This window comes from Mastigoproctus giganteus, chromosome 2 (assembly GCF_048544385.1).
Source record: "Mastigoproctus giganteus isolate SK-2022 chromosome 2, ASM4854438v1, whole genome shotgun sequence".
Lineage (NCBI taxonomy): Eukaryota > Metazoa > Arthropoda > Arachnida > Uropygi > Thelyphonidae > Mastigoproctus > Mastigoproctus giganteus.
Window position 1 is genome coordinate 88625110 of NC_143576.1, and position 13459 is coordinate 88638568.

Consider the following 13459-nt stretch of genomic DNA (forward strand, 5'->3'; position numbering starts at 1 on the left):
ATATGGCCTTAGTTGCTAATGCTCCTAAAAAACTAAATAACTAACTAACTAGCCTGTTCTGCAAATTCGTTTTTTAACTCATAACTATAATTCCTAGTCATTGTTAATGTCTGTATGAAATCTGCTATGTACATATATTCGATTATTTTATGTCATTCCCTTTGTATTATTACCTGCCCCTAGCCATGTGCTGTGATGGGCTTGCCGTATTTGCAATAAATGAATATATATTTATTTATTTATTACTCGTGGGTTACAGTATATGCTGGCTAATCAGTGTTTTTCGCGGGATAGGCAGTACCAAATGGCCTGTCCAAATGGAGTAATTCCATTTGGACATGCTCGCTGGTAAGGGTGCAGAAGTTTAACTCTTCTTTCCTACGCCAGTGAAAAAGAAACATGCCTATTCTCTTTAATGCTCAGTGTTTAAGCGTTTAAATGTTCGCTATCTGTGGGGGAAGTTCGCTATCCATGGACCATGCTTATTTTCATTTTTTATCATTTGCATTCGATTATGTTTTTTTTTTTTTTTTTGATACGTTCACATCAGTTTAGGCTTGTAAGTTGAACCAGAGATGTAATCACAGCTTGAAAATAATCCGTTACGTAAAGACAGATACGTATATAAAAATTTTAACAATCTGTATTTTTAAACTTACAACATAGATTCGCGTTCCTTTATAGCTGCTATTTTAGCATTTTCATTTTGTAAACATACTGCATGAGATATTGTGACTGCCCGGGTAGAGTTCCTAGAGCTGGATGAAAACGACGTGCGACACTTGAAGGATGATTTTGACTTTCGGTTTCGTAATGCATCCCTCCACCTGGAGTGTCGTAAACTACTCAAGGTTTTCATGAAATTGACGCAGTTGTTAAATCCCCCTTTAACATGAAATGCGAGGTATATGTAAGGATTGATGGCGCTGTTACTTGCAGATATAACTCCAAACAAGGCTACTACATTCTTATCTAAAGATGTAGGGTCACCAAATGCGAGGATCATCTCCTGTATGACGTAAGGCAGGTTAGTTACCATGAATGTGACGAAGATAACTATCGTCATTTTAAGAGTTTTCACTTTGGCTCGTGGGAGCGCAGAAACTGTCTGCTGATCTTTTCCAAATGCCGACGATCGCTGCCATATCTGTATAAGAATTCCAGTGTACAATCCCAAGAGCAGAAAGAAAGGCACTATAAACACAGAAAGAAAGACGAAGGCCATGTATATCTGACGGTGGTAATGTGGGTATTGTCCTGTATAGAAAAGAGAAGCACAGTAATACCGGTCTTGGGCAACTCGAACTTCTCTGAAAACGTACATGTTTGGAACCGAAGGCAAAAGCGAGGCCATCCAGGCACCTAAAGCCAAGCGTTGAGGTCCCGGGAAAGCAGAAAGAGGACGGACTATAGCATGATGACGGTCTAGGGCTATGCTTACTAGTATATATGTTGAAGACACAAGTGCAAACGTTTGGAAGAGTTTGAATATCCTGCAGAAACTGTCTCCAGCTATCCACAGCCTTCCCATTACTTCCCACACCATTTGCGACGTCAAAGTGATCAATGTAACCAGTAAGTCTGCCACTGCTAAGTTTAGGAACAAAATTTTTGTTTTAGGGTAACGATGACAGCGGGAAGGTAAGAGCCTCCAACACACGCAGCTGTTTCCTATCAGGGACATTGTTATCATTACTCCAAGGATAACTATTCTGGAGGTCTGATGGTATTTAGGTCCAAAAACGTCTGCATCGTTGTGAACAGAAGTTACTGAATGATTGATGCTGCTGTTGTTGACATCACTGCTGTTGGACATGCCTACCTAAAAGATAATAAAGTATTTTATAAGATACATACATGAAAGTTAAATAAGTACTTAATAATCTCCACTTTGAAATTTCATTATGATTCCAAGAAACTTGCAACGGACAAAGTATATTTCTAATCCGAACAGTGTCGACCGATAGAACATCTCGTCTCTTAAACAATAGTGTAAGTGAGTGATATTTATTCTGTAATACCACAGTGTGTTGTCTGTTTTGTAGCCCGTTCAGTTCGGATCTAATTTTGTTTCAGCAGGGGATGGTTAGAACACATTTCATTCTGCATTGAGTTATTAACTGAATGCAGGATGAGAGAGCCACTAGATAATATGTTAGTTGTTTTTGAGATATAGCATCTACATTCACACATGAGGAATTATTAAGGTTTGAAAATGGCAGAAGATTATCAAATTGTAGCAGGATACTTAATGATTTTGTAATAACAGAGAGCAAAGTGGAGGAGAAATTGTTGAAGTTAAACATAAGAAAAGCACCTGGGGTGGATGGGATCTATCCAGTTATATTAAAGGAGGCGGCAAAGCAACTAAGCAAATCCTTAGCCATAATTATGACAGCATCCTTGGACTCAGGGGAGGTTCCCACGTACTGGAGATGTGCAAATGTATCCCAAATTCACAAAGAGGGATCGAAGGGTGACACGAGTAATTACAGACCAGTTAGTTTAACTTCTGTTCCGGGTAAAATAATGGAGTCACTGGTTAAAGATGCATTGCAGGATCATCTAGACAAGACTGCAGCAATAATTCAGACACAGCACGGGTTTGTTAAGGGAAAGTCTTGTCTGACAAATTTGATAGGATATTATGATGTCGTTATAAAGGAACTGGATGCACAAAATCATTTTGATATCATATATTTGGATTTCAGGAAAGCTTTTGACATTGTTGCGCATGGAAGACTATTGTACAAATTGGAGCAGAATGGTATTAAGGGTAAGTTGCCACAATGGATAAAAGGATGGTTAAGTGGGAGAAGACAGAGGGTGGTAATCAATGGGTGCTGCTCTTCTTGGACTAATGTTATTAGTGGAGTCCCACAGGGTTCGGTGTTAGGTCCACTGTTGTTTTGTATATTTATCAATGATATTGATGAAGGTATATCAGCCTTAATGTCGAAGTTTGCAGATGATACAAAGGTTGACAGGATTGTTAATGACAGTAATGGCAGTGTGCTACTGCAACAGGATCTAGATAATTTGGGCAGATGGGCTAAGAAGTGGCAACTGAAGTTTAACCTTGACAAATGCAAAGTACTGCATATGGATAGAAGTAACCCTAGAGAAACGTACCAACTGTGTGGTACTACACTTAAGCTGGTAGAAAATGAAAAGGACCTGGGAGTAATTGTGCAGTCAGATATGAAGTTTTCTGAGCAATGCAGACAGGCTGCCAGGGCAGGTCATGGGGCTTTGTCAATGATATATAGGAATTTTGTTAGCAGGGAAAAGGAGGTGATTATCCCACTGTATAAGGCAATGGTCAGGCCACGCCTTGAGTACTGCGTACAGGTCTGGAGGCCTCATTTTAGGAAGGATGTAGATTTACTTGAGCGTGTGCAGAGAAGGGCAACAAGATTAGTGAGGGGAATGAAGGGATCCTCTTACCAAGAGAGGCTTAAGTTCTGCAAATTGCAGTGGCTGGAGACTAGGCACCTGCGCGGTGATCTGATTGAGGTATATAAGGCCTTGAATGGGTTGAGCACGCTGAATTCTGATGGGATCCTTCTACTTGTTCAGATTACGAACCTAAGGGGACATATTTTCAAATTAAGAAAAGACAGATGTAGATTAGATGTTCGGAAATTTGCCTTTAGCCAGCGGGTGGTTAATTGCTGGAACAAACTTCCATCTGTCGTTGTGGAAGTTGATAGGTTGAATAAATTTAAGGAGGAACTAGACAGGCATTTGGAGGGAATGGTGTGTTTTTTTTTTTTTTTTTGCTGATGCTGCATAAGCTCATACACTTGCTTTCTTGCATTTGTTGCAAACAGTTGCATACAGTTGCAAATTCTGTTTGTAGAGAGATCGAAACAGTGTAGGCAGATGGGGTAAGGTTTCAAACAGCATCTACTGTTCTACGTAGCTGACTTTGAGCCACCAGTGTATATCTGATTACACCGAGCATAATTTTGATTGTGGATAACTTGGTCTAATAAGGCTTGTCAAGGAATTTCTTGCCCATTGGTTAAAATAACTATTAGCTTTGACCTTAAAGTTATCTGATGAAATCGAATGCCCACCGATAATAAGGCTTATTTATGTATGTTTTCCATTGAGATTTAAAAAGGTATGGCCAAATAGGATGTGTTTTGAGAGCGTTGTTGCTTTATCTCGACTTTATCAAGATCAGATAATGCCCTCTTTCTATAAGAATCATAGACTGGAGCTCCATAGTCTACGCAAGATCTGATTAATGAGAGTGGACAGTCATCGCCCCAGTCTTTAGCAGTATTGCTGGAAGAATGTTAATTTTCTTCAAACAGTTGTTTCGCATTTGCTTTGTGTGCTGTGAAATTAAGTTTTTTTTTAATTATCTAAGTCCAATGAATAGCATACTATAAGTCAGTCAAATAATGTAGTCATGTAGATATACGTATCTCTGGGTCTGGAAGTAGGTTAGGTTTTTCACGTCCGTGATTTCTTCTTCTTTTTTTTTTTTTTTTTATTTATAGACTATAGCCATTGTAGTTTTCCCATTGAAATTATTTTTTTTGTTGATATCTGCAATTCGTTTTCTATGTATAACATGTCTGATGAGAAATTGCCATGGCATGATATTGATAAGTCATATGTCCTTTGAATTCGCCCAGACTGTCAGCCTCAGTTATCCCCTGAGGTAACTATGTATAAGCATAACGAAACAGGCCTACGCGCTCTGGATTCATTGAGGAATTTATTGTAGCTTAAACACAGAGCGTACAGATAAAGCAGAAATATATGAGCTTTCGGCTATATGGTAGCCTTCATCAGAATTAAAATACATGAATGGCAGTTGGAATGAAGATGTGCACTGCCAGGTGCGTGAGACGCGAGGTTTAATTGTTTGTTGACGTCTGTGGCTGTGACGCATGATGACGTGGCCAGCGCTTGTCCAATGACAGAACTACTGACTCTGTGATCGGGTTGACTTGGCAACCACTGTTCCTGTTTAAGGATTTATCCGAAGATTTTATATTTAACGATTCCAACCAGGTACGCTTTAGGTAATGGTGGGATCTGTCTACCACCACGACATCGCGGTGTAGGTCGATGTCGTGGTGGTAGACAGTGTCTGTGCTTGTTTACAGGAGAGACTGCTTCTACAGGGATGGGAAACACTTAAATAGAAAGGGTACAAGAATATTTGCTGATGCTATCGAGGCAGCGTTAGGTGGGTCGGAAAACTGCTAGTTTGGGGGGATACACAGACTAAAAGGTTAACAGTGGCCGCAGGCAAAGGTAATTCTTGCACTGCTTCTATTATAATGAGCAGCAGCCTGGAAAGCAAGGCAATGGACATTTCCAGGACTGTTGGGAGTCATAGTGGAACAAGTAAATACATGGGCTGTGTTAGGGTAACCAAGAGTAGGAACAAGTGCATGTATACTTCCATGTACACCAATGCCAGGAGTTATAGTTAATAAATTTGATGAGTTTGAAGTGTAGTCAAGACATCAAAGGCGGATGTTGGGATATCATACCTCAACTCACTATCGCCCTTCATAAAATTCACGATTGAGCTGGAGTCGAACAACTCTTTACCATACTTAGACACACTTGTCCGACGTGAAGGCACATACCTGAGGACTACAGTTTATCGTAAGCCCATGTGTGCTGGCCAGTTTACCAACTTCCGGTCAGCACACGCGCGAGGCCACCTCCTCTCCACGGCCCGAACCTTGCTTACTCGCGCCTGGACACACTCCAGCTCCGCTGATGAAAGACGCAAAGAGGTCACTAGGGTCAAAGTAGACCTTACGAGGTGTGGCTACCCCATTGACGTCCTCGACAGGTGTGATCTACAGACACGTGACATCGTGACGACCAGCTACAACACCAACAGTGACGAGCCATCCACAAGGGCATTCATCCCATACTACCCCAACCTGTCACAACAGATCGGTAGAATCCTGAGAACGCACGGAATAAAGTGCATCCAGCTCCCAGGCAGGAAACTGCGTTCTTTCATTTCCAACGTGAAAACACCTGTCCCCACCCTTCTGCAGAGCGGTTTAGTCTACCGCATCTCTTGCCGTGACTGCACTAGCTGCTACTTCGGAGAGACTGGACGTCGACTCGAGAAACGTCTCTCGGAGCACAAAAGAGCGATCCGTTTAGCGGATATAGAACACTCAGCTATCGCCGAACATGTCTGGACAACCCACCACGACATCGACCCACACCGCGATGTCGTGGTGGTAGACAGATCCCACCATTACCTAAAGCGTACCTGGTTGGAATCGTTAAATATAAAATCTTCGGATAAATCCTTAAACAGGAACAGTGGTTGCCAAGTCAACCCGATCACAGAGTCAGTAGTTCTGTCATTGGACAAGCGCTGGCCACGTCATCATGCGTCACAGCCACAGACGTCAACAAACAATTAAACCTCGCGTCTCACGCACCTGGCAGTGCACATCTTCATTCCAACTGCCATTCATGTATTTTAATTCTGATGAAGGCTACCATATAGCCGAAAGCTCATATATTTCTGCTTTATCTGTACGCTCTGTGTTTAAGCTACAATAAATTCCTCTATGTATAAGCATAATGCGAAAGCATCAATATAAGTATAGTGTGAAAGCATCTATTGTTAATGACTGAAATACGTTACCCCTGAGGTAACGTATTCTAGTCATTAAAAATAGTGAGTTTTGGCCTAAGGCTAACTATAACATAAGTGTACCTATCAGTTATTTCAAGATGGGCGCACACCGATAGGTGGAACAGGACCAGGGTATGTCTACCAGGGGCAAAAGTTGATGACGTTGTAGAGCAGATATCATCTTTTAAGGGCACAAAAGGTGATGCTGTACACGTTGGAACTAATGACATTAAGAGTAGGAGACCGGCGAAATTACTAAACAAGTACAGGTCACTTGAAAAAGAGCCGTAAATTAGAGTTGAATTTGAAAGTGGCTGCAATTCTGCTCAGACGCGATAGGAGGGAGTATATGAGGAGAGCCTTATTGATCAATTCGGTCCTGGAGAGATTGAGCAAGGCTCACGGGATAGAATTTTTCAGCCTGGTCTGTGCTTGTTTACAGGAGAGACTGCTTCTACAGGGATGGGAAACACTTAAATAGAAAGGGTACAAGAATATTTGCTGATGCTATCGAGGCAGCGTTAGGTGGGTCGGAAAACTGCTAGTTTGGGGGGATACACAGACTAAAAGGTTAACAGTGGCCGCAGGCAAAGGTAATTCTTGCACTGCTTCTATTATAATGAGCAGCAGCCTGGAAAGCAAGGCAATGGACATTTCCAGGACTGTTGGGAGTCATAGTGGAACAAGTAAATACATGGGCTGTGTTAGGGTAACCAAGAGTAGGAACAAGTGCATGTATACTTCCATGTACACCAATGCCAGGAGTTATAGTTAATAAATTTGATGAGTTTGAAGTGTAGTCAAGACATCAAAGGCGGATGTTGGGATATCAGAGACGTGGTGTCACTCAGATATAAGTAGTGCAGAATTGGAATTTGGAGAGTACAATGTGTACAGGAAGGATAGATAGATAGGACAGGAAGGGAGGAGGGGATTCAATTTGTATGCTCTTAACTAACAGCATACAAATATTCAATTTGTATGCTGTTAGTTAAGAAACACATAAAATCTAAGGAAGTGCATCCAGTTGATGTTGGTGGACAATGCAGTGTTGAGTCTGGCGTGAAATAAGCACCGGGAAAGGAAAAATGAGAGTAGGTTTCTGTTATAGGCCTAATGAATCTGATGAGTATAATTAGCAATTGTGCAGAGAAATAGAGTTGGCCAGTAAATCAGAATGTCTTATAATGGGGGATTTTAACTTTCCAGATATTGACTGGAACTTGTGGGTTGGTCACTCGCACACTAGCAAGACTTTTGTGTATTTATTGGATGACTGTTTTCTACAGCAACATGTTCGAGAGGCAACCAGAGGGAATAATAATCTTGATCTGATTATCAGCAGTAATTATTCATGCATTAAGAATTTGCAGATAAAGGAATCACTGGGTGACAGTGGTCACAATGCACTGATGTGGAATTATTTAAAGATGTAACTACCATCAAGGCTAAAGGGAAACTATTTCTGTAGTCGCCTTTCGTAAAGGTGACTACGGAAACAGTTTTTAAATTCTGTACAGGGAGATCAACTGATGATGTACCATTGAATTCTAAATGGGGAAACCTTCAGGGACTTAATTTTGGAGGCTACTAGGCTTTTCATTCCAACTAAGAAATACAGTTGTGAAAATGGGCTGAGAAGTGGTAACTGAAGTTTAACATTGAAGTTTAAATGCAAAGTATTGCATATGGATAGCAATAACCGAAGAGAAACGTACCAACTGTGTGGTACTACACTCAGGGAAATAGAAAGTGAAGACCTGGGAGTAATTGTACAGTCAAATATGAAGTTCGCTGACCTGTGCAGACGGGCCTCCAGGGCAGGTAATGGAATCTTGTCAATGATATATAGGAATTTTGCTAGTAGGGACAGTGATTATCCCGTTATACAAGGCAACGGTCAGGCCATACCTAGAGTACTGTTTACAGGTCTGGAGGCCTCATTTTAGGAAGGATGTAGAGTTGCTAGAACGAGTACAAAGAAGGGCAACAAGATTGATGAGGGGAACAAAGTGGTGTGCTTACCAAGAAAGGCTTAAGTTCTGCAAATTGCAGCCCCTAGAGAGCAGGCACTTGCGAGGTGATCTGATTGAGGCATATAAGACCTTGAATGGGTTGAGCAAGCTGAATGCTGATGGGATTCTTCCTCTTGCTCTAAGAACCTGAGGGGGCACAGTTTCAAATTGAGGAAAGATAGTTGTAGAATAGATGTGCGGAAATTTGCCTTTAGTCAGCGGGGCGGGTGTTGATTGTTGGAACAGGCTTCCATCTTTTGTTGTGGACGTAAATAGCCCAAATAAATTTAATGCTTAGCTGGACAGGCATTTGGAACGAATGGAGCGGTGAAATGGAAGGATTTTTTTTTTTTTTTTTTTTTTGGCTGATGCTCCATTAGCTTGCTTTCTTGCATCGTATGCTTCTACTAATGCTAAATGAGAAACGTGTATCTTCTTTAGAAATGTGAAGAGGTTCTCTGGACTTGCTTCATTCCGATAATATTTCAATGTTCCTACATGCTGCGAAAAGAAATTAGGACGAGGCCAAGGTAGCCCCTCTTCGGTGGAGTTCACTAATATTTTAAAATGGAGCACAGTACCATCTGATTTCTACTGAAAATTAGTAGAAAGGTTTCAGTGACACATTGAAGCAATCATTACAACGAAGGGTGGGAAAACGCACTAATAATTCTTTGAATAAATACACGTTTTGTTCATAAATACAACCTCGTAGAATAGTGTATATCGTGAACGTATAGTCGATAATATTTATACGAAACGACTTGATTATTTTCAGTGTTGTCAGAACGAATTTATTTTCTAATAACCTTATAATGCAACTCGTATATTTAAGTGGAAAAATTGTAGAATAAAATATCCGCTTAAAACGAATCGAATTATGAACAAAGAACATGATTAGACTCAAACGGAAAGATAAGAAACGCATTCTGAATTATTTCGATTACTTTCACGTCACGAGATTCTTGAATTTTCTTTGTGGAAGCTTAGAATGGTTTCTAGCGTTTTTTAAGAAATCGAACTTATATTAGATGTAATATTTGTATTTATAATAGGAATAAAAATTCACTATACATGTAAGTTTCTTCTTTCATCAGGTGAGAATATAGCAGCTCCACTGTTATAAATCTTGACTTGGCGCATTATGGCCTTAGTTGCCAATGCATCATAAAACAACAACAAACCAAACCAAACTTTTATAAATTTCCAATTAAAAATGAACGATAATGAATTCCTAAGTAAATTAATTATCTGCAGTGTATCATCTACGAACAATTAAATTTATGTAACTTATATATTAGTTTTTGTATGTTTACTGAAAAGTGCCTTTAAAAATTTATCCGAAATGCTCAAGTTGCATAAATTTTGCCATGACTTCTCAGAGTTTTTTCATAAATAAAATTTAATAAGCAGGTTTTAAGAAATGGGACATGAGAAACAGTATTTTTAATAAGATTCCGGATGTCAATTAAGGTTATATCTGTACTCTGGCTAACGCAGATTTTTTTTTAACCACTTTTTGTGTCAACTGTTAAATAATTACTTTCTCCTAACGCAATGCCATCGTACATCAAATCATCCCAAGTTAAAAAGTGTGCTATGAAACTTAATTAATTTTTTTTAAATGTTTTATGCGTAGAGATATTCAATGTGATTTGATTCATTACTGTATATAGTAAAATTGTGTTCTCATAGCTACTATTCCAGCAAAGTAGTTATGTTGAAACTTGCAAAAATACTCTTCTTTTGTTAATATCGATAGTGGGAGTCATTACGTCACAAAGAAGGGGGGAGAGAAGGATGAATCCGACCGAACACGGCATTTATTTTTCAACTTAATCACTAAGAGCATTTATACAGATATCCCACGGCTTTATCAAATTCCGAAACCCCACTGCATATAAAGACGTCGGTTGCTATTATAACCAATGACATACATCATTAACAATCTATTCATTGTCAAAATTGTAATTTTTAACCTAACTGCAAACGTGTAATCAATGAATTCGAAGCATCCTGGTATACCATTACTAAAATAAAGCATTTATTTCCTAAGGTTATTTCCTGAAGTTAAATTGCTGTCATCAGGGAAAACAATAGTGGTTTCTTTTGAGACTCTTCTGCTGTTCTTCTTGTGCATTTTCAAATACATGGAGATACCGTGAATGCTGCACCATATTGTACACTGCAGAAGTTATTTGGAGACTATTTTCATAAAACTTCCTGGGCTGTTGAAAGGTGCACTGCTGTTGCGTGATAACATGGTCAAGAGATACTCACCTCAAAATCGTTAATCGTCTTGCGTTCAACACAAGAGACGATTACCGATTTTTGAAGTGGGAACTTCTTGATCATTCTCCTTACAGCCCTGACTTTGTTCTTAGCAATTTCGATTTGTTTGGTCCACTTAAATAACGACGTTGTGGGAAAGGTGTGTGTTTTTTTTTTTTTTTTTTTTTTGATGATATGAAGGTTGAAAATGATATACACTGCGTTGGCTTTGCATTAGCAACAACCCCCCTTGTATATGAATTGACTGGTTTATGACACTGGTGAAGGCTCAAAGTCGGGAATAGCTGATATAAGATTGTCTGATATCAGTTTTTGAGAGTCTATGAGGAAAAATGTGTCGGCGTCGAGATCTTCTCGACTTGGAACGGTGGGTGATTGTGGGAGCAAGACAGCAGCCAACATCCTTCTGTGGATCACGAGTTTACCTCAACAGCGGTGGAACAACCAGCCAAAGGTCATACGTGGGACAGCGCGTGGTCAACCCCCTTGATGAATGTTTTTTGTTTTTGTATTGCCTTAGAACACAGCAGCGACATAGTACAGTGGCCCACCTAACCACAGAGTACAGCGTAGTAATGTCAAGACCAATATCCGCATGGACTATGCGCCGGACAATAGCTCGTATAGGCTGTGGCAGTCGACGGCCATCACGGGTATTCGTGCTCATTGCTAGACGCAAGAAACTGCGCCCTGCATGGGCACGCCAGCACCACCACTGCACCACCGACATGTGAAAATATTTGTCGTCGTCGGTTGAATCACTTTTCCAAATCTATCGTGTTGAGGGGCTTATCCAGTCTTAATCCATTTGAACATATTTGGCACCTAAGGGAAAAGGACATTCGATTCTACAACTGTCCACCTGAGCATTAGTGGATACATTGTGCGACTCATGGGTAGCGCAGGATGCCGTACAATACCTTGTGGAGTTCATTCAAGATGTATATGGGCTGTATTACCGGCAAAAGGTGGCCTCACAAGGTATTAGGTTGGTGTTGGTAATGCAAAGCCGACTCTGTGTAAATAACGTACATCGGAATCATGAAATGTTATTTAATCAGTTTTGTTTCCATTTCATTCAAAAGTTTGTTTGTTATTTGGTTTTTAGGAGCATTAGCAACTAAGGCCATATTGCTCCAGGAATATGCGGTAGCATTCCCTTGACCTTTCCGCATCCTCCGTATTTGGTGGTGACGGGCTCGAACCCCGGTCTAATCAAGAAGCGTGTGCTACGCACTGCTGCTCCTTCCCACCTGGCTACGGAGGCGCCCATTCAAAAGTAAATTATAACATTCATCTTAAGTATAGTGATAGTAGCACTATACAATTTCCTTGCATAGTGTTACTGTCACTACTTTGAAATGAAAGTACATTATATTCACCTTGTTTACAAATTTAAACTATTGAGTTTATATTGCTTTTATTCATTTGCTGTAGTTGCTTTTATTTTTTATAATAATGCTTTTTTATTTGGAATGTATAGGATCTAAAGGATCTTTAAAATTTCAAATAAGACAGGTTTTAATTTACAGATTAATCTTCGTGGATTTCATTAAATTTATCTGTGTAATTGTTGCTGTAATTGTTTTTTAGGAGCATCGGCAACTAAGGCCACATTGCTCCTTGTATACTGCCTGTAAATTGCGTGTGTGTTCTAAGAACGATGTTCTGTTTGCTGGACGAAAATCCAGATTTTCCGGGAGGAAAAATAATACTACCTCGCCTGAGACCGACTAACTCAGCCACGTTGTGAAAAAGGCCCATAAAAATTCCTGGCGTCATTGACGGGTTTCAAACTCGGGTCTTTTCCACCTGATGTGGGGAGGACGGTGATTATAGGAACTGTAATTCCTACAAGGGCTTTGCAATACGGAAGGAGATATATTTAATTCAGTTTCAATTCTTCTTGCTTACATTTTACAGATAGATTTGTTGCCGCTTATATAAGGTAAGGATTTTTTAAAAATTAAATTTCAATTACTTTTATTTTTACACAATTTAAGCGAAATCAATTTCACTTAAATTACATGTAAAAAGAATAATTTAAAATGTATTTTTTTAAAAATCTTGAGACGTAAAAATTAATAGCTAAGTTTTTATGCCTATTTAAATTTATTCTTCTTTACCACATTCAAATAATGATAGTTCTTTATAATCATTTAACTTTTTATAATTATTGATCATTAAAAAATATTGATAAAGGTATTTTTTTAATAAATGGAAATGCAAAATCCTTTGCTGATTAATTTTTTTTTAATTTAAAAAATATAAAAATAATATTGCGGTTTGATTTTGAAGAAATTCAGTATATCTTTTTGTTTAACGAAAGAACAAGTTGACATACATACTCCTGTTAAATTCATTTCATGATATAGTAATAGAATATATTTATATACAGAAAAAATTCTAGAATATGAAATTTATTTTCTCCTTCATAATTTAATAAAACTGCTGATTATTATTAAATCAATTTATTGCGGTTTTCAGATAATTTTCGTCGTGTACG

The 13459-nt window shown here is 39.1% G+C and overlaps 1 protein-coding gene across 1 annotated transcript; it reads right to left on the reverse strand.

Moving 5' to 3' along the window:
* Positions 1 to 655: 655 nt before the first annotated feature.
* LOC150089400 (oxytocin receptor-like) lies at positions 656 to 1693 on the reverse strand. The gene has a single exon (XM_090389966.1). The coding sequence runs from the start codon at positions 1691 to 1693 to the stop codon at positions 656 to 658; it is 1038 nt and encodes a 345-aa protein (XP_090246092.1).
* Between the last annotated feature and the right edge of the window lie 11766 nt (positions 1694 to 13459).